Source organism: Arvicanthis niloticus, chromosome 5 (assembly GCF_011762505.2).
Source record: "Arvicanthis niloticus isolate mArvNil1 chromosome 5, mArvNil1.pat.X, whole genome shotgun sequence".
Lineage (NCBI taxonomy): Eukaryota > Metazoa > Chordata > Mammalia > Rodentia > Muridae > Arvicanthis > Arvicanthis niloticus.
Genome location: NC_047662.1, coordinates 83,580,985 through 83,604,673, shown reverse-complemented (window position 1 = coordinate 83,604,673; position 23,689 = coordinate 83,580,985). Strand labels below are relative to the sequence as shown.

Genomic DNA, 23,689 nt, shown 5'->3' with positions numbered 1-23,689 from the left:
AACAAATTGTTCTCTGTCACTCCCAGGGATGGGCACAAAGGAATGAGAAGGGAACTGTCCTCTTGAAAAACCAAGAGTCTTCCCCAGGGTCGTCAGGAAGGAGATTTTGAGGCAGATGCTTCAGAGCAGAGCCTCATTCCCCCCACCCTTTGTGTTTGATTTTACCTATAGAAGTAGAGATAAATTTTCTGGTATGTGATTTTTTTTTTAACCCTTAACAATGTTAATTTAATGCTGGGCATGGTGGTACATTTCTTCAGCCTCAGCGTTTGGGAGGAAGAAGCAGGTGGATCTCTCTGAGTCTGAGGACAGGCTGGTCTACATAATGAGTTCTAGGACAGCCATGGCTACATAGAGAGACCTCCCAAGAAACAGCTGGCAACTTAAGATAGTTCACAGTAATAATCACTGAGCCCCAGAGGTGACCTGGTACTAGAAGTCTATTGCTCTGTGACGTGGGCAGAAATGGATGTCTTGAACCCTTTTGGTTATTGTTATTTTTGACAGAATCTCATTTTGAAGCCCAGGCTGGCCTTGATGTCATGCTCCTCCTGTCTTATGCTCCTGAGTTCTGCAATAACATGCATATAACCCTAAGGCTAGCTCTATTTGAGTTATTCCATTGTGGTTTGTGTACATGTCTACGTATAGATTTATGCAAGTGCGTGTGCCTATAGGCCAGAGGACATCTGGGTGTCTGTCCCTATCACTTTCTACCATATGTGTATGTGTGGGTGCATGTATATGTATGTGCATGCATATGTGGGGGGTCATGGTTGATGCCAATAATCTTCCCCAATTATTTTCGATCTTATTCGGTGGGGGCAGGGTCTCTCAGTTGAACCCAGAGCTCACTGACACAGCTAGTCTCAGCAGCCGGCTTGCTTTAAGGAACCCTGTTTCACCTTTCAAAGATATTGATGACTGGTACTCCCCACCAGAAATTCATGAAGCTTTAGGGAATCCAAACTTCGTATTCTCTTGCTTATATCACAAGCACTTTAATGGCTTAGCTATCTACCCAGCCCCTAGATACATTTTTAAAAGGATCCCAAGGTTACCCTTGGATACTAATCCAGAAAGAAAAGCAAATGAACTTGTTGACAAAAGAATAGAAATAATTCTGTAGCCTCAGCATTAGTTTATTAAATTACAACTATTACATATGTTACCATATATAATTTTCCATTTACAGCGATTAGAATTCATACATGGGATGCATACTAGTTAATTATATACCCAACAACATACAATATGCATTTTACCATGGTGATGTGACGTTTTAACATAAAACATACAACCAACGAAAGCACATGGGGCTTATCAATAAGTTCAGGTGAACATCCACATCTGTTCAGCCTGAATACCCTCTGAGACAAAAGAGGGGCACATTGTGTGTGTCTTAATGACTTTAAGACGAAAATCATGTAAGTCTTCTTATCTGTGTACTTGCTACTGTGAGCCTCCTTCCTCTTGTGTACATACAGAAGAGCAGGACTTGCCTGTTATGGACCCTCTTGGTGTGACAATAATTAGGTGACAGGTGCTCAAAATAAAATAAAATAAACAAAACCACTAAACAATTCATGGATCAAACTGAAAGGCTGTTGAGTGTGGCCAGGGGCAGGAAGTCTAGTTTTAGCCTCAATACTCCATTGAGCTACTGCGCAACACCAGGCTTCGTATGCTACCCCTCCTGGCCTGTGCCTCTTCATTCTTGAAGTGACATAAGTTTGGATAGCAGCTTCTGTTAGCTTTAAAATCCCATGACATTCTTTATACTGGCCAAGCTCTTAGAGTTGGTGAGGGAACAGATTACTCTTCTAGTTCCTTCAGAACCATTGAACTCTGGGCAGGGCTCTCAGGTTTGTCATGATCAAGTAGAAGTCCACCAAAGGGTGGCCACATGGCTATAGATTTGGAGAAGGAATTCTTTGACTTTATCCCTCCCCTGACCTCCATGATGCAATGGTTTCTATAAAACTCTCTTTTTTGCTTGACCCTTTCCAGAGAATGAACCATCACTACAAGAACAAAATCTATTTGTGGTCAGAAAATTGGTTTAGGGATGAAGCCAGAGGTGTGACCACCACGTGTAAGCAGTCTCCTTGCCCCATGAATACTCAAAGATATTTCTTTTTAAGTTGCATCAAATTGAGTGCCACTTGCCAAGAGTAGACTTCTGGCTATTCCATTAACATACTGTGTGGCTTTGGAAAAGTAACTGCAATTCAGGCTCGTGAGTCTCCTCACAAGCTACATCTAGGAGCTGGGTAGATGAAAGAGGGTAGGGGTAAGGGTTACAGAGCTCAGGAAGTTCTAACGATGATAGAACAGGGCAAGGCATGGAATAGAAACTCTGATCTAATACTGTCACCACCACTAAACTAGCCAGAGGCTGGCAGGCAATATCTTAGAATACTGCTAATATTCAGGACAATACTTTAAGCTTAAATAAAATGTGACTGGAAACAGCAAAACCCTCCCAGTATTCTCTAAGCCGTAAAAGAGCAGGGGATTTTGAGGCCAGACATATCTGCGTGTACTTTGCAAGGCACAGACTATAAACAAACCTGCTCCAGCGATTAATCCCCAATGTCACAATCATGGGAACCTGATTGAGTAAGAGCTTGTGAGAAATACCATGCAGGAGAGTGCTGCTGGCAATGGCTGCACCATGTGCACAGTGAACTCGTGGGCTTCCACAATCCAGAGTAGTTAGTTGACAGGCACAAATTTGGAATTTCCTCTGGGGTGACGTAGCTTGCACCAAAATGAATCCAAGGCTCTGGCATGCCCTACTGTTGAGTAGAATCTGACATGCATGGAAAAACAACGTAGCACAAGTACACTTTCCTTTTTCCCCACCGTCCTTAGTAAATCACCAAATTCACCTCAGAGATTATAGCCTAGGAATTGTGTTCTGTGAAACAGATCTAAAAACAACTAAGGACAAAATTTGAGTGACCCATGCTGCATGTTGATTAATGGCTTTTGCTGGGAACATAGACTTTTTAAAGCATCTCTAGGCCGTCCATAAAGCTCAAACATTTTCAAAGGTGTTCATGTCAAAATTTGAGGTCAGTAAATAACAGCCTCTTTGAGAAAGTTGTTTCAGTATTGGCCCTCACCACAGGGAATTGTATCCTTACATTCCTAGCATTTATTTATGAGAAACTGCCCTTGATTAGCTAGAAAAAAAAAAAAAAAGAAAAGAAAATCACTTAAGCGGAAATTCAAACCATTTTGTTAATGATTCTTTCATCAAATGGCACCCATGTTCTTAATAAGAAAATATCAGTGGGTCTCAACTTAGCTAATTAATTAGCTAATACAACCAGAGTGATTAAAAGCTCCACAGACAATGGAGATGCAAATTTGTTAGAATGAGTGGATCTGAGACTAAAATAATTTATGTCTCTGTCCCCAGGGCAAGTAAGTACTAGGTAAATGTTTATAGACTCGATCTGAGTTCAGTAGCCTTTGAGACACATTTGACCACAAAGCATTTCTCACTAAACTATTTTCCAAAAACACACAACCCCTTGCCCAAATCCATGAATATATTACCTTATCTCCAAGGACCAGCCTGTAGTCTATTTTTTTTTTTTGTTTTGTTTTTAATGTAAGACAAGGTCTTGTTATGTAGACCAGGCTTTCCTGAAAATTACTATTTAGCCCAGGTTCTCCTCAAACTCATGGTACTCCTCCTGGCTCAGCCTCCCATGTGCTGGGATTACAGATGAATGCCATCACACTTGACTCCATTATATATTCTTAAAACTATTTTTTCCATTTTGCTTTAAAAAACAGCATGCTCTTGTTTGCTATGGGAATACTTAGTATCTTGGATACAGAAATGCTGTTTTGAGTCCAATTAGGAATGACAATCTCCACAAAATCAACAGTTACATTCTTCAATAAACAGGGGTTTATTGTCAGGGACAGAGCCTCAAGCATCTTTGGATGTTGGATGTCAGGAAATTTATGATTCATGTCTTGGATCAATTTTGAAGCCAACCAGATCACTCTTGGGCAGCTTTGAAGGCCCTTGACCTAAAGCTTGGGTTTTGTAGAGGAGGTGACCAGGTCATTCTGACTGCTTTTGGGCAAGTCTTTTCCTATAAGTCTATGTATCTCCATGTTCTCATGCACCATGAGGATACACTCAGGCAGAGATCTCCCTCTCCTTTCTGACCTTGGAGCCAGACTGGAGCCATTGGCAAAGTGTCCTCAATTGACCAATGAACATTACTCTCAGGGCTTTAGACCTAATTAAAAAAAAAAGTCCTTCTGTGACACCTCTTCCTCCAGGTCATTCCAGGCAGCTCAGCTTCTTTCAGGTGTGATTTCCCCTATGAAAAACCAGGGGGAGGTGACCTCACCTTTCCCTGTGTTCTCACTGAGACCTGTGATATTTCAAGAAGTTGAAGACAGAAAGGGGGCCAATGTAAGCTGGCTTAGCAGAAGCTAAATAGTATACAACCTAGGTTTGGTAAGCAGTGGAGATGAATTTTATAACAAATTATTACTCAACAAATTTTGATCAGCTACTACTACTCTACCAGCCATTGTGTGGAGCCACACCACCCATCTCTGCTTCTAAGTTTTCCTAGCAGATGGTTCAGCAGTGATTTGGGGCCAAGTTTATCATCTGACTCCTCTGAAGCATCTGCTATGACACAGGCATTTCTAATTGAGACCGTGGTACTGGAAATTCTTGGCCATTTCACACCCAAGTTTTAGTCACCTGGTGGGATGTTAGGTTTGGTCATGGAATTCAAGCATCACTGTTGAAATATTATTGATCTTATAAAGGTTACAGAATAGATCACCCTCCATAAAATGCATGAAGTTAACATGCTTCCTTCTAATGGTCTCATTTGGTCCTGAGAAATGAATGAATTTCTGCCTTACAGACCAGTTAAGCAGCTAAAAGATCAGGGTGGCCCCTTTTACCCCTGTTAGTATTGGAAAATCACAACAAGGAAATGAAACCAAGGAAGCACAGTAGGACCTTATCCTCCAAGTTCTCCTCCCAGGAGAGGCTTTGTCTGAGCAGGTTAGTTAAGTTCATATTTAAATTCCTTTGAATATTTTAAGGCAAAATACCCATGTAGCATTCTTCATACACAGCTGCAAACCAAACCTAAAAGCCAATCGAGATAAACGTCTCCAGATTTGATGACTGACACTTTGTTTTGGTCCTTGGAGAATAAGTACATCGATTCCTGGCATGTATCAAGTGTTTGCACAGTGGTCCATTTTACTAGATATCTGTCTCTCAACTGCTTCAGTGTCTCTATCAGCTGGCTAGCCTACACTAGACAATGACAGAGACAACATTTGTAGGAACACTGTCTTTCAGTACTTGAAATTTTTCTTTAAATTTTTTTTTTTGATTTTACATTTAGTTAGTTATATGTGCATCGCATGGCATTTGTATCAAGGTGTGAGGATAACTTGTGAGAGTCAGTTCTCTCCTTCCAGCTTTGGGCTCTGGGAGGTCAAACTTGGGGTGTCAGGCTTGATGATAATAAGCACCTTTACCGGGGAAACCACTTTGATGGTTGACTTGAAGTTATTCTTTGGTACATTTTGAGCGGTAGTTGATCAGGAAGTATGTACTGACGATTCACTTAGTTTTTAAGTAAAATTTGACTTTCTCTTCATGATCCTGTGGGCTGAGTGCCCAGAGCACAGTAGGTACTCAAGAACATGTTTTCACAACAACAAAAGTATTCTCTGTTCTATGTGCACGTGGAATTCCTACTTGCATGCTTGGATATTAAAGGATGCAGTCAGAAGAAAGGTGAGCTTTCTCCTGCACAGCAGAAAACCAACTCCTTTTTGGAGAATATTGAGGAGAAATATCAGTTCTTTTCTCTTTTTCTCTTCTTTTCTTTCCTTTCCTTTCCTTTCCTTTCCTTTCCTTTCCTTTCCTTTCCTTTCCTTTCCTTTTCTTTCCTTCCCTTTTCTTTCTTTTCTTTCTTTCTTTCTTTCTTTCTTTCTTTCTTTCTTTCTTTCTTTCTTTCTTTCTTTCCTTCTTTCTGCCTGCCTGTCTGTCTGTCTGTCTTTCCTTCCTTCTCTCTTGGGTTAGGCATATGTAGAAATGCAAATAAAGGACTTTTACCTCTGGAGGAATTACATCATTTTCTCAGACTTTCTTTGGATTCTGTTCTTAGCTCTTGAGCTGAAGTAAGCTATTATCAAACTCAGCTGTAACTGAACTGCTGGTTCAGAAAGGACTAGGAAAGAGGGCACCGAGGAGAGGTTCTGTCCTGAGATCAGTAGATTGTGCCGTTTCAATTTTTAAAACCTAACAGGTCTCTATCAAACATGAGCTGTTCTGAGTTTTCCATTTACTATTTTAGTCCATAAGGGATATAAGGATCAACTTTGGGTTCCTAAATTATATAGCTAAACCACTGTCCCGTATCCCTGATCCATCTAAAGCCCCTGTTTATAGTTCCATATGAGCAAAGAAATTGGGAAGTAGGAGGCAGGGGAGCCCTGTGGAATGATGGTTGTTTTCTCCTCATAGCAAGAAGGCTCCAAAGAAAGTTTTATCTTCTCTTGTGTAATCCACCATGGAGATGTCACTGACATTCACCATCAGCCTGTCTCCTTCTTCCAAGGAGAACATGGCTCCAAGGTAAAGGTGCTGAAACCAGTTGCTGCTTATTTCACACACAGACTTGGTCCCTGTGAGGAGGTGGGCAGGCTCAGGGTAGCTGTCTGCTTCCTTGCTGATAATCACAGTGATGGAGTCTGGCTTGTTTGGTCGTCTCCCCCGGCTGATGTCACCACACTCAGATGTGGTCCCTCGGAATGTGATCTGGGAGTAGATGAAATAGTCTCCTGACTCTGGGATCACCAGATATTTGTTGGTGTAGTTCATCCTGTTCTTGGTGAAGGCCAGCCCTAGGGCATGCTCCCAGAGCAGAGCGGAGAGCTGATTTTTCAGATGTGGTGCTGGAGTTTGTTTCCGAACTGCAAGTACAGTAAAGAAATTTAATTGGCATAGGTCAGAACCTGTGGTTTTGGTACCTGGGGTATCAGAGTAAAGTCTTGTACCATTTTTATGTCTTTTGTGTGTGTGTGTGTTTATGTTGTATCTACACATGTGTATACAAGTATATATGCATGTGGAGGACAGAGATAGAAGCTCTGTATTTTGAGATAGGGCTTTTCACTGAGCCTGGAGCTCACCAATTTGAGGAGACTGGATGGCCAGAAAGTTCTAGGGATCTGTCTGTGTCTGTCCCACCATCCTTAGGGATACAAGTATGAGTGACTGTGCCTAGATTTTCAAGTAGGTTCTGCTGATCCAAGCTTAAATCCTCTGCTTGCATAGCAGGTGCTTTCCACAGGGAGTCATCTTTCCAGCCCCTGCCTCCTGCACTCACTTTCCTTGGTGACCCTATGAGGTTAGCCATCTCTTTCACAGTTGGAACTTTGGCACTCCTGATAATTTAAGTTTGTGCCCTGGGGAGTGGTCACTCATATTTGGTTCACTAGAAAAGATTTTCTTATTGACAAATTGCTGTTCTACATGGGCACAGTGCAAGTTAAGAAATCCCCTTATTTTTCTGTTTACCTGAAAAGAATTTCCTGCTAAGTTGGCTTACCCAGGACAAGGTCAGACAGCAGGCCCTGTCAGTTCTCATTCCTGAAGCTATTCGTAGGTTTTGTCAATGCTTCATCATTTTTACACAAGTTTAGCATTTTACATTAGATTGGACTATCTGCCAGAGGTCCTGGAAACAATTATCCACCAGTATGGAATCTACAACTATACTCTCCTCTCCTCCTTCACTCTAGAAAAATTTCTTTTGCATAATGTGTCATTTTACTAAGTCAGTGTTTGTTTTTCTTTGGCATGTCTTTTCCTTTGAAAAAAGATAAATAATACTTGTGGGAAGAATGAAAAGAAATGTAAAATTCATGGTTATTAGGTAATACATTAATCTATACTAGCTTTCTTGTTTCAGAAAAGATCTGTTCCGAAGGAAAGAGGGAGAAGAGAGGTGAGAGGGAGGAAGGAGGAGGAAGGAAAGATAGAGGGAGAAAGAGATAGAGAAGAGGAGTAGAGGGAGAGAACGAGCCAATGAGAGGGAGAGTGCTGGCAACCATAGCAACCAACCCTATCATTACATCACAGCGCTGTGGTCCAATGTCACAAAACAGACAGTAATCAATACAATAATAATGTATTACCTGGGGATATGTTGGGACCAGAGACTCAGAACATTTTGGCAATTCTTCTCCTATACTGACAGGGCCAAATATAAGTCAATGCAATAGACTTGTGGAACGCAAGGAAGCTGGGCTTGGGCCACTTGGGCCCAGTACCAACTCTGATTCTGAATCATGCAAAGCTCTTTAATCATCTGTAGAGATTGGTTTTCTCCTATGTACCTCAGTGTCTCATCTGGAAGCCGAGGATAGGGTTCTTTAGAGCCTTGTTCTGAAGATTAAGTGTGCAGAACAAATGTGAGCATTTTATAGATTATTATAAACTGGGAACAGCTGGGATCACATTTCCTGGTCAAATAATTGGCATATTTCATTTAGACAGATTAAAGAGTAAGCTTGTGTTATTTTTATGTCTTATATGTTATTATGCTTGCATCACTCCTAAATATACATTATATAAAAACATATTAGCCAATGCTTTATGAAATATGACTGTAGTTAAAGAAATGAATAGAACCAAACTTGATTCAAACCACTTATGTCAAATAGGATAATTTGCAATGAGACAATTACTTTTAGAGGCAACAAAAACATCTTAATTCCCTTTAACTACTTTAAAAACTCACAGCAATCACCATTATGTACTGACACTACAGTTTGGGCATAGCTTCTGTTTTAAGGAATAACTTAACAACTTGTGGACCCAATGAGTGACCTGAAACCTAGATCCTGGACTTTCTAATACAGCAGTTTCTCAACTTATGGGGCATGGCATTGGTCTTAGAAACAGAGGCATAGCTCAGTAGCAAAACTACAATTATAAAATAGTAACAAAAATAATTTTGTGATTGGGAGTCGCCACAACATGAGGAACTGTATTAAAGGGTTGCAGCACTAGGAAGGTTGAGAACCACTGTAATCTAAGGTATCTTTTCCATTGCTGAATTGTCTAGGGTAACTTTTGCAAGCTTGGCACATATCCTGAATGGGTGTGGAACAGTCTGTACATTAAATGGTTCTTGGAAAGCTTAGGAGCTTCCATATAGACATCTTTAGCAGTCACATCTAGTGGTCTCTGTCTCTTGACTGTGGATGATGCAGTGATTGACATGTGCTCTCAGATGATGCCTAAACCAGTCCTTCTATGTCTGTGGAGAGGCAAGCTCTATTGCACTGAATGCAACAAAGCTGAGTTAGCTCAGCAGCAGCTGGAGTTGGGATAGAAAGCATGATGCTTGAATTTTCCCACTGCCTACCCATCTGACTTGGAACATGCAGCTCAATGTCTGAGTTTGAGTTCTCTCAGTGTCTTTTCATGTGTGTATGTTGGAGTATGTGGTGTGCATGAATGTGTGCGTGTCCCATATGAAAACCAGAAGTTGACATCTAGTATCAAACTCTGTTGCTTTTCACCTTAGTTTTTGAGACAGATCTCTCTGGACCTGGAGCTTACTGTTTCAGCTAGCCTGGCTGTCCAGTGAGCTTCTGGGATCTGACCTACTGCACCAGCACCCAAGACACATAGCAGTATGCCTGGCTTTTTACATGGGTGTTAGAGATTTAGACTCAAGTTCTTAAATAATAAGCATCTCACTTACTGAGCTACCTCCCCAGCCCCTTCAAGTTAGTCCAGGGATCTGTCATCTGTTATGAGATCCAGAATTACTTGAAGGCCCAAGATGGAGGAAAGCCACTTGTGGATGGCTGAGTGTGAGCATGCCAGAGGAAAGCAGGAGAGACAGGTAGAACGCTGACTGCAAGAGGAGAGAGCACCCACCCATGAGTCATGGGGCCCTTGGATCTGACACAGGGAAAAAAATTATTCAAAATCCTTGATTGTCAATTCTGTTGCCAGTTTAAAGCCGTCACAGTGAGTTTTGGTAAATATAGCGAAAAAAATACTTCAGATCTAAATATTTTAAGGAAGTAGAGGAAGACTTACTTGTCAGGTGTGCTCTCGGTTTGTCTCTAGAAGGTGTGTCTGTAATAGAAGGAGAAATATGCTTTGAGTAATGGGTAACAGACTGAAGACAGCAACTGCAGTGGAAGAGGAACATCAATCCTACTCATTGTGGTTCAGTTTCATGCCTGGTGGGCTTTGGGTTGGTACATGGTATCTGTAGGATACACCACTGGGATGTGGGAGACTCAAGAGTAAGAGTCTTAGGTGCAAAGGACTTTGGGCAAGTTGCCTAGCCTGGACTCTGTTCTCCTGTCTCTAAGATGGGCACAGCATTCTCTACCTTGAATGTTGTGTCCACATGGTTCTTGGTTCTTATTTCTTAGAGCCAAATAAATCATGGCTCATTGCTTCTTCTTTTAGGCTATACTGTGAGGGCCAGATGATCTTTCGGATTCTTTATGGTTCTCTTGCTATATCCACTGAGGAGTATGGATAACTCAACTGAGAAAGGATGTGGAGTGAGTAGGACCTACTCTGTCCCTCCATGACCTTGACATCCTTTTCCATTTCTGTGCCTCTTTTCTCATTAGTCTTTGAGAATGACCTTATCATTTCATGTTGGCTTTTGTGTTAAACAGGTTCTATAGTGATACAGATGGTGTTGACTAAAGACAGCAACGTCTATTGTTTACTTCTGATGTTTTGGGAACTACTCTCATCCGTTAATAGGGGTTGACCAATTTTGTCTACACTCACCTTGCCAGAAAGGATAACCACTGTCAGAGGTGAATGACTGTAGACAGCTGGAATGATCTGTCTGAATGAAGGCCACGTTGCCTAGCATATCCCGGAGCTGGGAGTTTAGATCCAGGCCACGGATCATACATGTAGTCAGAGGACTGTTTTGCCTTCTTAGCAATGAGGGAGGAGCCTCACTATTCTCTAGGTCTGTCTACATGCCTTGGCTTGGCAACTTGGCAATTATAGACCCATCTCCAATACATGCATACTAAAACTGTCAGCAATGTCCTTATCCCCCCACAAGAAAAGACATCAAAGATGAACACTTACAAACTGGTTGTACTGAAGGTTCAGACCTTGGTTCTGTTATAGGCTGTTGAGAAAAAGTACAGTTCAGATTTACAGTCCTTAAATCAAAAACCCACACAGCTGCCCACAAGACTCTGCGGCAGTCTAAGACTTGGAGCATCTCAGTTGGTGGGAATCTTGTATCTCAGCTCTGCACTCCTTTTCTAGAGACCCCTGATGGCCTTCCTTTCTCCTGTCTTTATTTCCTAGCTTGAGAGCTTTTCCTGCTGTATCTGAGGAGATTTCCGCATCCTGTCATTGCTTGTAATAAGCAAACTGGAAAGCTACGTTATTTTTCCCACACTATTTTGAAGGTTGGAACTATTCTCGTTATTGGCATCTACTGTTCGTGCACCATGAAGGACTTTGTGAAGACACTGTCATCTCATGCTATCAAATACTCTGACCATATTCATCCTCTCATGTTATCCTATGCTCTCTTCTTCCCCCAGCTATTCTCTTCCACCAAGATAGTCCTGCTTTTAATCCATACAATCCACCTCTCTGCAGCTGTATCTATATCACCTGTATCCATCTCTCCCTAAGAATGACTGTATATAATTGAGGATCTACACATGAAAGGAAATACACAATATTGGTTGCTCTGAGTCCTAAGAAATGATTCAGACAAAGAAATAATGACTACCTTCCCCTTCCCATCAGCTTTGCAATTCCTATTTGTTTCCACAGAACACATGAAGAATTCTTCCACCGTCGCATCCCTAGTTCCTGAGTCACTTCAGATTTTCCATGATAGAAGAAAAGCAACTTCCTTGATACCAGATAGACATGCATTTGGATTGTGGTTCTGTCCTTTGTCAATGGTAAGATCTTGTGAAAGATACGCTTTTCTCTGAGTTTAGCGTACCCACTTATAAACTACAAATACGGACACCCCCAAACCTAAGTGACTTGCAGAGTTGAGGTGAAGGTCAAATAAGAAAATGCCCCAGTCAGTTCAAAGGACACATGAAAATACAAGAACTACCATTCTCCCAGGCCTGAGCACAAGACTCAGGAGCAAGGCAGGCTCTCATCTTACTAACAGTAACATCATCTTTCACACACGTGCCTTTGCGAGACAGCTCTCTGACTTGGATCCTGTAATTATGCAGTCTCCAGTAACAGATTATTTCCTACTACCATGGACATCTCATCTACGTCTGCAGCTTAAAATCTACATGCGCACAGCACATGTGTGTGCTTGTGACTGAGATGTAACCGTGTGAGTACAAGGGAGCAGGCTCCAACACAGAAGAGTGTGTACCAGTACATCCAGGTTCTGCCTCCTGCTCTCTGGGTCCTCCTTCAGCTACTTGGCAGACAGACCTCCATGCCTTTGGTGTCTTCCTTTTGTCTATTTTATATCTACTCTCTAGAGGGATAACTAGGGATGATTCTATTATGACCAAGATTCTATTGTGCTCATAACCTTTGGTGGCTCCCCATGCCTTTCACAACATAGTCCTATACTTTTTTTTAAAAATTACATTTTATTTATTTTATGTACGTATGTATAGGTATAGTGCATGTGTGGAGGTCTGAAGGCAACTTGTGCTGGTCTGTTTTGTACTTTTACCATGAGGATCTTAAAGCAAGCACCTTTACCCAGTGAGCCCTCCTACTGCCTCAGAGTTCTATCTCATCCTGACATCCCATGTCCCATTGGTCACCTCTCTTGTTACCAACTGTTTGCTCTTTTCTTTTCTGTTGTGTTTCCAGCTGTAAGAGGAAACCACAGTGTTCCTCAGTCAATAGATTTAAAAGCACAAAGAGTGCAGTTGCTGCTTATTTGTGCGGACAGCACGTCCTTCGGCCTCATGAAACACACTATAGTAGATTCTATCCCTATCCCCATAGTAACAGTAGGGCTTGCCGAATGCCCTTCATCCCATATGTGGGGGAATAGCATGTTAACTCCGATCAGATCAGGTAACTCCAAAATCTCAATATTGAATCTCTGCCCTTATAGTTTATAGACAAGCTCCTGATGTATTAAGGCAGAAGACGTGAGAGTCAGCGTGGTGAGAGTGGGGTGAGCTCAAGGTTCATTAAACAGATGACTGATCCAGAACTGTGAGGACCTGTGGAAATCAGTCTGAACAGAGGCTTACAGGTCCTGTACATGTCAGTCAGATGATGAAGGATGAAGAGCCACACTGGAGAAGGCTAACAGCATGTACAAGAAGAAGGAAGGCCAACTGTACACGGGGACAGCTGAAAACTGGCAAGGCTAGGGAATGAAGACACTAGATATTCACCCAGCATCTTTGAAAAGCCTAACCATTTGCTGGGACAAACTGTCCCACATTAATTTTTCTTTTTCTGGCTTGAGGGGCAGAGATGTATTTTCTGAAGTGGCTTTGTTTCTCTCTGGTGCCTGACTTGCTACAGACAGAGTTGATAATTTGGTTGGTTATTTGGTTAGGCAGAAAGTGGGAAGTGGGGGCACTCAAAGAGAATCAGGGAGAACTTGATTGAATCTCCTCATGATAAAGAAAGGTGTACCTGCCTTAGTTGGATTTCCCTTGCTTCATCTACTTCTCTGCTGGGAAACCACATCATTCACCCTGCTTATGTTGGGCTGAATGGACACTCAGCAAAAGTTTTGGGGCATCCATCTTTGACTAAGAATTCCAGGGCTGTGAGCTGGTACCTGGGCTATGCACACAGGTTCCTGATGGGTTCTTAAGGTTTTTATTACTTAGACACACACATTTTATTTTCATATATGAATGGGATACATGGGCTTTAGTGGTTCAGACTGCCACTAGATACAAAGGCTGAGCTAGCTCCCTGTTAGAAATGCTGGAAGGTATTGAAGACTATACCACTCCCAGAATCTGAAGGGAAACACTCTTTTCCTTTCATTCACTGATTTTTTAAAACAATGACTGTCGTGGAGGAGAAGCTACTGTGATGGGCATGACAGTAGATGAGGTGAGAAGGGGTGGGGCAGTAGCTTGTCTAGGGAAAGGTTCAAAGACCAAGACGTCCAGCTGCCTACATTCCAGATGGTGGCTGGCAACACCAGGGCAATTAGACGTCCTTCCTGTTCTCTAGGTGGGGTTCCCCCAAACACTTCTGGATGACTCTGGAGTCCTGAGGAGATGAAAGCTCTCAAGGACTGCTGTATTGGTCTCCAAATCCAAATGGACCCTGGCCCCAGGCCACACCTCAAGAATTGGACATTTTCCCTTAACATGACCATGGGCTAAGAATCAGAATTTAATTCTATTTCTTGGAATAATATTTTTCTCTCTGTAGGAGAATTTGCTAGGCAGAGTGTCTGGGTTGCCCTTACCACTTTATTCCCAGTATGCAGGGAAGTGCCGTGTTTTTACTGAAGTCTGCAAAATTCTGGCCTCAGGAAGTCAGAGGCAGAGAGGAGTGGGTAATGGGGCAAAGCTTGGATTTAGCGACTGTAGCCAGGGTTTCATAACTCAAAAATCTAAGAGACAGGTATTTCTGGCTAGCTTAAAACTTTTTGAGCCTGGAGAGATTGCTCAAGAGTTAAGAGCACTTGTTGGTCTTGCAAATGACCCAACATCCACATTGTAGCACTTAATCATTTGTAGATTTAGTTTTTTGATTTGCATATTTAGTTTTAGGGGATTTGATTTTTTTTTTTTTTTTTACCTTCCTAGGCACCAGATGTGCATGTGGTACATACCAACAAAACACTTTGAACACATAAAAAAAAATAAGCAAATTATCCTCATTATCAACAACAAGCAAACAATATCTTAACAACTTAAAGGTGGGTAGCAATGGCCTGTTAGTAGTACGGTTTCCAAAATTTCCCCAAAGGTCTGCCTGGAACACAGCTGAGACTTTGAAAATGTTTACTGAGAATTGAAAGGGATGGCCAGAAACCATGTCAAAGGAAACAAACCCAAAACGCTAATGTGTACACTCATGGCCATACATCTTAGTGGGACAGTGGGGGTCCAGGACATACATCATTGAAATATAACTGGTGCTTCCTCCCTCTTCCTCCCCCCCCCCTTAATTCTTGCAGGCTGTAACTCTTACACTATTCTATGACTGTCTTTCTTTCATTGGTTGATTTTTTTTTTTCTTTTTGGCATGTTGACTAGTAGTGACCCCTGGCTTCAGACTGACTGTGTCCTTTACATATTTCTCAACTGAATCTACTTTTTCCAACTGGGCAGAAAAAAGGCTGGGGTGAAGGGGGAGCCACTTAGCCATATACTCCTGCATGCTGGGCTCTGTGCTGGGCCCTGGTGTGTGAGCCTTTTAAAAGTCTGTGCAAGCTGACGTCACCACACGTGTTTAAAGGTCTTAAGAAAGTACTAAGAGTCAAAGGAAGGGAGAGGGATCTGAACCTTTGGAGCAAATTCAGATTCTGACGCACACACCAGGATCCTGAGAGGCATTTTCAAGGAACACAGCATAAACAAGTTAGCAGTGGGTTGGCCTTTGAGATTTCCTGGCATTCCCCCAGAAAACTCCCTGTGCGTGTATATTAATTAATGATCCACTTAGCCTTCCCTCCCCCTTTTGGAGTCACCTGCCCATCTATTCTGTTCACGAACAGGAAATTATATTCATTTCTTGTTGACATAAACGCTGCAACTGAAAAGACATTCATGTTTTATGACCCAGGACACTTCCCTCCACCCATCTAGGGGAGCTCAGTGCGTTTGAGGCTTCCTTTCCTCTGTATTTTCACAAGAATAAATACAGCTGGAAATGGCTGCTTTTGAGGTCACTCCATTGCATCATCCTCTGCATTGGCCTGGACCATGATTGCCATGGTATATATTTGATTTGGCACAGGGCAAAGAGTCAGGGGTTTGAAGCAGAGCAAATTTGGAAATTCCAACTTTGTTATTTCTTGACTTCTGATTCTGGCTCACAAGCTGACTTCAGTATCCTTTCCTGGCAGGCCTAGCCTTCTAGCTCAGAGATGCCATACTTAAAGTCAATATTAATTCATTTCTTTTCTCTCTTTCTTTGGGCCCAAGCAATCCTCCTAGACTGAGGTGTCTGTACCTTCCACTCTAGGGTTTTATAGCTTTGGTTGTAAACAGAAGTTGCCACCATTAGATCTGTTTTATGAGAAACAGCAGATTTTAGAATCTGTTAGGAGTCTGGGGTAACTTTATTCTTTGCTCCAAACAGACACTGTGTAGGCTTCATAGGTACATAATTTACTTCTGGACTCTGCCTTTTCAGAATGCAAATCTGGAGAGGAAGCAGAATGGACCAGTGTCTACTTCAAATCCTCAGCTCGCTGCTACTGTCTGCGGCCGGCAGGCACGAGGCTCAGGCCGGGAGACGGCTGGCTTTACACAGTGCTGGCGAGGACACCGGAGTTTACCAAGCTAGAATGGTGCTTGCTGTGGTGCAGGCTTGTCTGAGGGAGTGTCAGCCTGGCTCAGGAAGTGACTGACATGTGCTGTGGCCCTGACCAACTAGGATGCACATCTGCAGCTTCCTCTCTTGTTCTGCGTTTGAACGCCACTGTCTTCCCTGTCAGCTGCTCACAACCTAACTTTTGGGGATAAGCTCTTCTTCCACACGGGCTTCCTTGGGTTAGAGCAGGGGTGGCTCCACTAAGGGAGCAACATGCCCACGGGTTTTTCATCTCAGTTGTTTGCGTCTTGTAGACAATGCTGAGGCTCAAGGTTATTGTTTACCTTCAAAACAGGAAAAACAACTTAGGCAAGATAAGAGGCGCATCCAAGGCGGAGTGCTTAGGGAAATCCTCTGGGCGGCATCCCTGTTTTGCCTATAACTTTCTGGTCGTCTTGCAGAATTCCCACTCTAGTCCCAGGAAGAAAGCACATTCATTCTCTCATTTTATGGACAGAGAGTCTGAGGCCCAGGTAAGGCTGATCTATTGCCCGGTACGTTATTCCCCTTTCTATCCAGAAAACACAAGTGAATGTCTTTGCAAGTTACCACTGGGTATCTTTCCAAGTGGAAATAGAGTTAGCATTTACTGATCATTTACTGCGTTCCAGACTTTCCTGGGGTGTGGGGTAAGGGGATGAGGTAGGGGAGGGGGTACAGGAAACAGTGGAGTCTTGCAGGGCTTTTGCGAAAGGTGGAGAAGTGTGATTAAAGGGTTCTGAGGAGAATGTGGGGACAGTCTGTGAGGGGTGTACAGATGCAACAGGAGTGCTACACTGAGCAGGAAGCCCTACCACACGGTAGGGAGAGTTACGGTACAGAATTCAGTACCATTCTATGCCTTGTGTGCAGCTAAGAGGATTCAGTGTCCTGAGCCAGGGTTGGGTGGGGTTGGGGTAGGAACAAAGACCTGGCCTTAGGTGCCAGTTCCAGAGGGGCTAGGGCACCTGTACCGGAGCAGGGACAACTATTCAGGACCCTGGAGGATACCTGAACCATGGTCGGATGCTATCCATACAAAGAGTAGTTTCAGGGAAGAGGTCTTGGTGATAGGGCAATATTGGAGTGTACAAGGGGACACAGAGACACTCATAAGTCAAGAAAGTTCCATAGCACCAAACCTACTCTCCAGCTTTTGATGGCAAATTCCATAGCAGGCAGGGAAGTTATGCTCTGTGAAGTAATCTCCCTAAGCAGGGGATTTCCCTGGTCAGCATGATGTAAGTGCTGTTCTTGGCTAATCCCCACCATGAGGAGACAACTTTACATACCTTATTTCTAATTGCCTGCATTTCATACATAGGCAAGCAGACACCAAGAGAAGGGAGGTGACATACTAACTAGGGTCAGTCTAGAATTCAGACTGGGGTTGAGATCTCAACCGATGACCCATGACCTTTCCAAAATGAAGATCATGCTAGTGCTTTTCACAGATCTGAAGATCCTAAAACACTATACTGCTTGCATCTTGTTCTTAAAACAGAGAGCACATACATTTTGTTCATTTTGTTCATGGAGTATTTGCAAACACTTCTTTCCTTCCCCTATTTGGGCGTTCACAGAAGCACTGATTTCTCAGCTCTTCATGGGATACTCCACGTGTTTATAAATGCCTACATGTAGATGAACTCTATCAAAAAAAAACCCCAAGCATGTGCTATTATGTATATGTATGCCTCGAGCCACTTGGCTCTTGACATTGAATTTATAGATGCTGGGCTGTATCTGCTTGCCTCTATAAAACTGCAGTCTCTTTGTGCCTCTAATCAGATTGTCTGTGATACGCATCACGTCTTGGTTTAAGGATTATTCAGTAATAGAATAGAAGTATTTGTTTCCCTTCTGGCTTTCCTGAGAGAGAGAGGTCTTCTGGGTTGGGAGACAATTTTGTTTTCAATTATATTTCCTCGGCATAAGAGTGCGAGGCCACCTCTCTGATTCACCCGGCAGCCCGGGCAGCTCTAATTTCCTGCTGAGCTATGTGTCCTAGATGGATGGGTGACTCTCAGAGTGCTGTAGAAGATTTGATCTGCGAAACTTCTCACTGGGCTGGCATGGGGGTACTGGTAATGGCCCTGACTTTCCTCCAAGGCATTGCTCAAAGTTTTCTTCTTGTGGTGTAATATCTAGAACCTAGTGCAGTGTGAATGAGCACCGTGGCCAGAAGGCAGAGCAGGGGGGCTCAGGTTGTCTGGTTTTAAGTTTGGCTCTGTCTTTGACTAGAGGTATGGGCTTAGGTAAATATCTTTATCCCCAACTCCTGCCCAGTTTTCCTATCTGCAAATCAAAGGAATGGCTTACTTCTAAATCAAAAGTAGTCTTTGACAGGGACCTCGGGAACAGCCTTTATTTCACAGGTGTCTTCCTGGACTTTCGCATAAAGCCTTCTTGGAGCCATGCCACCCCTGCTCCATGGCCAGGTGAGGGAACACCAGGACTTCCACAGCTCCCTTTTCACTGTTCTGCATCAACCTTGAAGCCCCTTGAGGCTCAGGGTCAAGTTTCCCTGGTGGTTGTCTGGTGCCTAGTATAGAGTGTCAATCATATCTCAGGATCCCAGAGCATGCGGTTTCACCACATTCCAGACATACAAAATGTTCCTGCACGTGTCTCATTAATAGTGTCAGTATGCTGACAGAAACGCCCTCTTTGGCAGAAAAGGAAACAGCTCAAAGACATGAAACCAGGAACCTGTTTGCCACTTGGACAAAAATGACCCAGCTGACTGGAGAGTCTCATTTTAGTCCAGTTTGCCCTCCTTAGATCTCACGTTCTGCCCTCTCCTCTGAGCCAGTAATTCTTTTAGGAACCCCCCAGTTCCATCTCTGCCTTCTCAGTGTGGCTCTTTCCTGGTGAGGCTAACCTCTTAGCATGGGTGCTGCCTGGCTTCTTTGAGCCATGACTTTTACTTGAGTCTGGTGATTGGGATCAAAGGTCTGGTCAGTGATTCTTTTCCCCTCTGCCTGTACTTTTCTCTGTTCAAACTTCTGCATCCTCCAGTGAGGCCCTTTCCAAGGGTTAATACCGTACTAACGTTAAAACGAACTCCAAAACAGTGCTTCTCCGCATTCCCAATGTTGTGATCCTTTATTCCAGCTCCTCTTCTGGAGGTGATCCCCCAACCATAAAATTATTCTGTTGCTACTTCATTGAAACTTTGCTACTGTTATAAATCATAATGTAAATATCCGATATGCAGGATATCTGATATGCTACCACTGTGCAGGTTGCGACTCACAGGTTGAGAATCAGGGTTCTAAAACTCCTTTTAGCCCATCCCAAGGAATTGGTGCTAATAACTTCCCAGGACACTGACCCTGGATATTCCCAGCTGTTCTGTGTTCCTTCTGTCTGTGCATCTCAGCAAACAGGTCAAAAGCTCCCCCCCCCTCTTTTAAGCGTCTACAGCTGTTTTGTAAATATTTGTCTCCCTTAAGACCTTGCCTTGAGTGGCCAGCTGCTTCTTTTCAGGACCTGGATCTCTTCAGGCATCCCAATCTCAGTCCCTGTTTTGATGCTGAGATGTCCTGTAGTCTGGTTAAGCAACAGCCTTATGCATCCCTGTGTGTCTCCCCTCTAGGGAGATTGCTTTCTTCATGGTGGGATGGGGTATTAGGTATTAATGTGGTTTATACCTAAAGCATCTGAGTTGGGATTGTGAGGAGGGGACTCTGGGGTGTTGCAGTTTGAGATGACACCCAGAACCTTCTTTATGAGTCTTCCTGTTGCATCATTTCCCCCTGCCAATTCCCTTCTCTGGATTGTAACTAGATGGCCTTTTCTGGCTTCTGCTAACATGGGGATTGTAGACAGCATCTTGAGTAATAGGATCCTATTTTATATTAGGGATCCCTTCAGAGCCCAAGGAGGCACAGGTTGTTTGAGGCCACTTAATACTACTGTGTTCAAGAACAGCTATCTTTGTATGAGTTGAGAATACCCTGGAGTGCCTCAGTCTGGTGTGTGTGTGTGTGTGTTTCCTGGGGTCACACCCTGACCTCTGATTTTCTAATCCTTCTAACATAGGCAGCTTTCCTGGTCTACCTGCATGTGTCTACATTTTATAAACCATGACACGTGGCTGGCTGAGTCACTTTTTGTTGACCCTGATGGAGTGGCAGGAGTTACACATTAGCCACAGAGTGGAAATTGATCAGGATTGATTAGGTTTCTAATTAGGCTGCTTATGTTTGCTTTTAGTCCTTAATCTTTGGGACTAAAGTGGAATCAGTCACTACAGACCGTGCCAGATATTTTCCCCTAAGGAATGTTCTTTAAAAAACACACTTTGACCTTTCAGATCTTTCTTGGGTGTCCCCAGACCTGGCTTTGTCACCTCCTGGACATTTGCCCTCTCATTCTCTGGGCACCTCCCCAATACCCTTGTGGTGGCTAAGCATTTTTCTAGCCCCAGCGAGATCTTAGAGTCAGTAGGTTCTTAGTTGATCACTGAAAAATATTGCTAAATCCAAGAAGAGGAATTGGTTAAATCAATTTTATCACATGCATATAAGAACATAATATAATCATCCATACATCATGCTGCCATGGAGTTTTGCCATAGAAACAATTTCATACTTTGTAGAAATCTCAGAATAATTCTTCATTGTAAATAGAAAGGAATTATATACTTTAGATCATTAATAGTTTGCACCTCTATGGATTTCTGAGTAAGGGTTTTTCTTCATTTCCTTGTCTGTGATTCCTGTTTCTTTCCCCTCAATAATCATGCATTATGTAATATAACTTAAGAGCTATTTGCTTAAGGAAAAGAAATGTTTTCCAAAGTATTGGTGCACTATAATTGCAATGATCTAAAAAAAAAAAAGTATATGGAGTGTGAAGTTATCCTTGCATAAACATGAGATGAAACAATTCAATTCCCTGGAAATGCAGAGTTAAGAACCAGATGGGACCTTTCCACCTCTCACCCTCCCGGTCTGTATTTGCTTTGTACAGGGGAGCCACCAGTGCTATCCATGAACAGCTCTGTCCCAAGCTGGAAAATGTGGCTGCCTGCCGAGAGACCACTGATTCTCTAGGCAGGAGAAAGCTTACTTACCGGAAACATACAGTCTTTTCCGGGGACCCGGAGCTGGCCAGACATCAGAAGGGTGCTAAGTCCTGCGAGGATGGGAAATGACAACAGGCAGCAGGTGAGAGCCAAACAGGCTTTGCTCCTGGCAGCTAGCCTGGACCTGGCCTCTGGCCTGTGCCTGAAACCTTCCGGCAGCATTTCTGGGACTGCTTCCCCGAAGCCCAGTCCCAGCTCCTCTGCCATGCTTCTGCTGTCTTGGAGATACTTCTGATTCCTTCTGACCAGAGAGCCCCCCATTAAATAAGAGAGCAGCTGTCAAACTGAGTGAGTTCATGCCTGTCCTCTCCTCCCTTTTTTACTCTCCCCTCCCCCTGACAGCCTTCTGCAGCCCGCCCTGCTAGGGAATGCGCCGCCTACAACAGAAACCAAGTTTGGTTTAAGAAAAAAAAAAAAGAAGAAGAAGAAGAAGGAGAAGGAGAAGGAGAAGGAGAAAGCTTTCCCAAGCATATTTATATACAGTATGCTCATGTGCTCTTTCCTTCGTTTACAGAAGGAAGTCAGGAAAGTCCCTGGAGGAGGAGATGAAGAATGCATCAAGTCAATGGGTGGGGAAAATTAAAATGTACCTGCTCCCTGCCCTGGACTGCAGCCAGCTGAGCTGGTCTGGGGAGTGTGTTCCTTCTGGAAGTGAAAGTGAGGGACTAGGGGGTGTGGCTGGCAACAGGAAATGGAAATCACGTTTACATCAGCCCTTTGCCAAGTGTCCCTAAGCCTCTTGCTCTAATAGCCATTCCCTGCCATTGTACACATGGCGGCACTGTCGCTCAGAAAGGTACCTGCCCTAGGTCATTCTGGAAGGAGGAGAGCAGAACCAGAGAGATGTCCATTCTAAGTTATGAGCAGACATACCTGTGAAACATAAGGATATTTCTAACCCCAGTTCCAGCAGGGAGAATCCGGTTGTGGTCCTAGTTAGAAGTGACTGTCAAAGAGATAAGGACACAGAGATAAGGACACAGACTTCTGTTAACTTTGTCCCAAAGTTAACTTAATGTCTATGTTGGCTGTGGATGGGAGAGGGTCATGGCAGCTAATGAGGGTTAGCATTCACTAAATACTTGCTTTTTTAAACTCATCGCTGGTAGTTAACTATATTAATCTACTTATTTCCTCCTGAGACAACTGTTTTTCCTTTATTTTTTCGTTTCTTTTTTTCTCTTTAGTTTCCCTTCTTCCACCTCTTCTTTTTAAATACAAGGTCTTCCTATGTTACTTTGGCTGTCCTGAAACTCATTAAGAGGTTCAGGCTGGCTGTGAACTCAAAGAAATCTTTCTGCCTTAGTTTAGAGGAGTGAATCCCCTCCAGTGAGGGTGTGAGGAGGCTGACTGGAAGAGGAGGTGGGGCTTGAATTCAGTCTTGGAGGTAGGGAGGTCTGACACCAGAGAAGCCTAGAGGACCCTATGTAAATCAGGAATCCATGATCTGTGAGCTGGCTCAGCAGGTGCAAGTGCTTGTTGCCAAGCCCGATGGTTTGAATTTAGTAGTGAAAACCCATATAGCAGAAAGAGGGACCTGACAAGTTGTTCTCTGACTTCTACTGTAGACTGTGGCAAATATGCATGCAGGATGAATGAACAAATGAATGAATGACTAAATGATAATAATAAAAAAAAAAGAGGGTGGGGAGAAAGAATAAAGAAACCAGGCACCTAGAGTGGCCTATGGCATGTCCCTGTTTGGTGGCCCTTTGTGCCTTGAACACAACCCAAGTCCTCTCAGTATCTGGGAAAGCTCTTGGCCTGGACCCCCTACCTGTTGTCAGCCCTACCCAGGGCCCAGACTCATCTCTTCCTATGTTCCCAAGATGTAGATTCTCTAATCCTCTGCAGACTGATGCTCACCCATGCTGTTTTCTCTGCTGTGGAAGCTTCTGTTTTTTGTTTTTTGTTTTTTTCTCTTCCTATTCCCATATTCCTGTATTCCTCAGCTGCACTTGGAAACCTTTGCTGCATCCCTTTCCTCCCGCTGGGTATGATACTACCTTCAATGCTCTTGAGACATCCCATATTCTCTGACG

The 23,689-nt window shown here is 43.3% G+C and overlaps 1 protein-coding gene across 1 annotated transcript; it reads right to left on the bottom strand.

The window, feature by feature from the left end:
- Window positions 1-3,908: 3,908 nt before the first annotated feature.
- Tnfsf15 (TNF superfamily member 15) lies at window positions 3,909-22,009 on the bottom strand. Its single transcript, XM_034504090.2, has 4 exons — window positions 21,636-22,009; window positions 11,174-11,216; window positions 10,142-10,180; window positions 3,909-6,993 (listed from the first exon to the last, which is right to left on the bottom strand). Exons 1-4 carry the CDS (start codon window positions 21,906-21,908, stop codon window positions 6,539-6,541), a joined length of 810 nt encoding a protein of 269 aa, XP_034359981.2. The 5' UTR covers window positions 21,909-22,009; the 3' UTR covers window positions 3,909-6,538.
- Window positions 22,010-23,689: the final 1,680 nt, after the last annotated feature.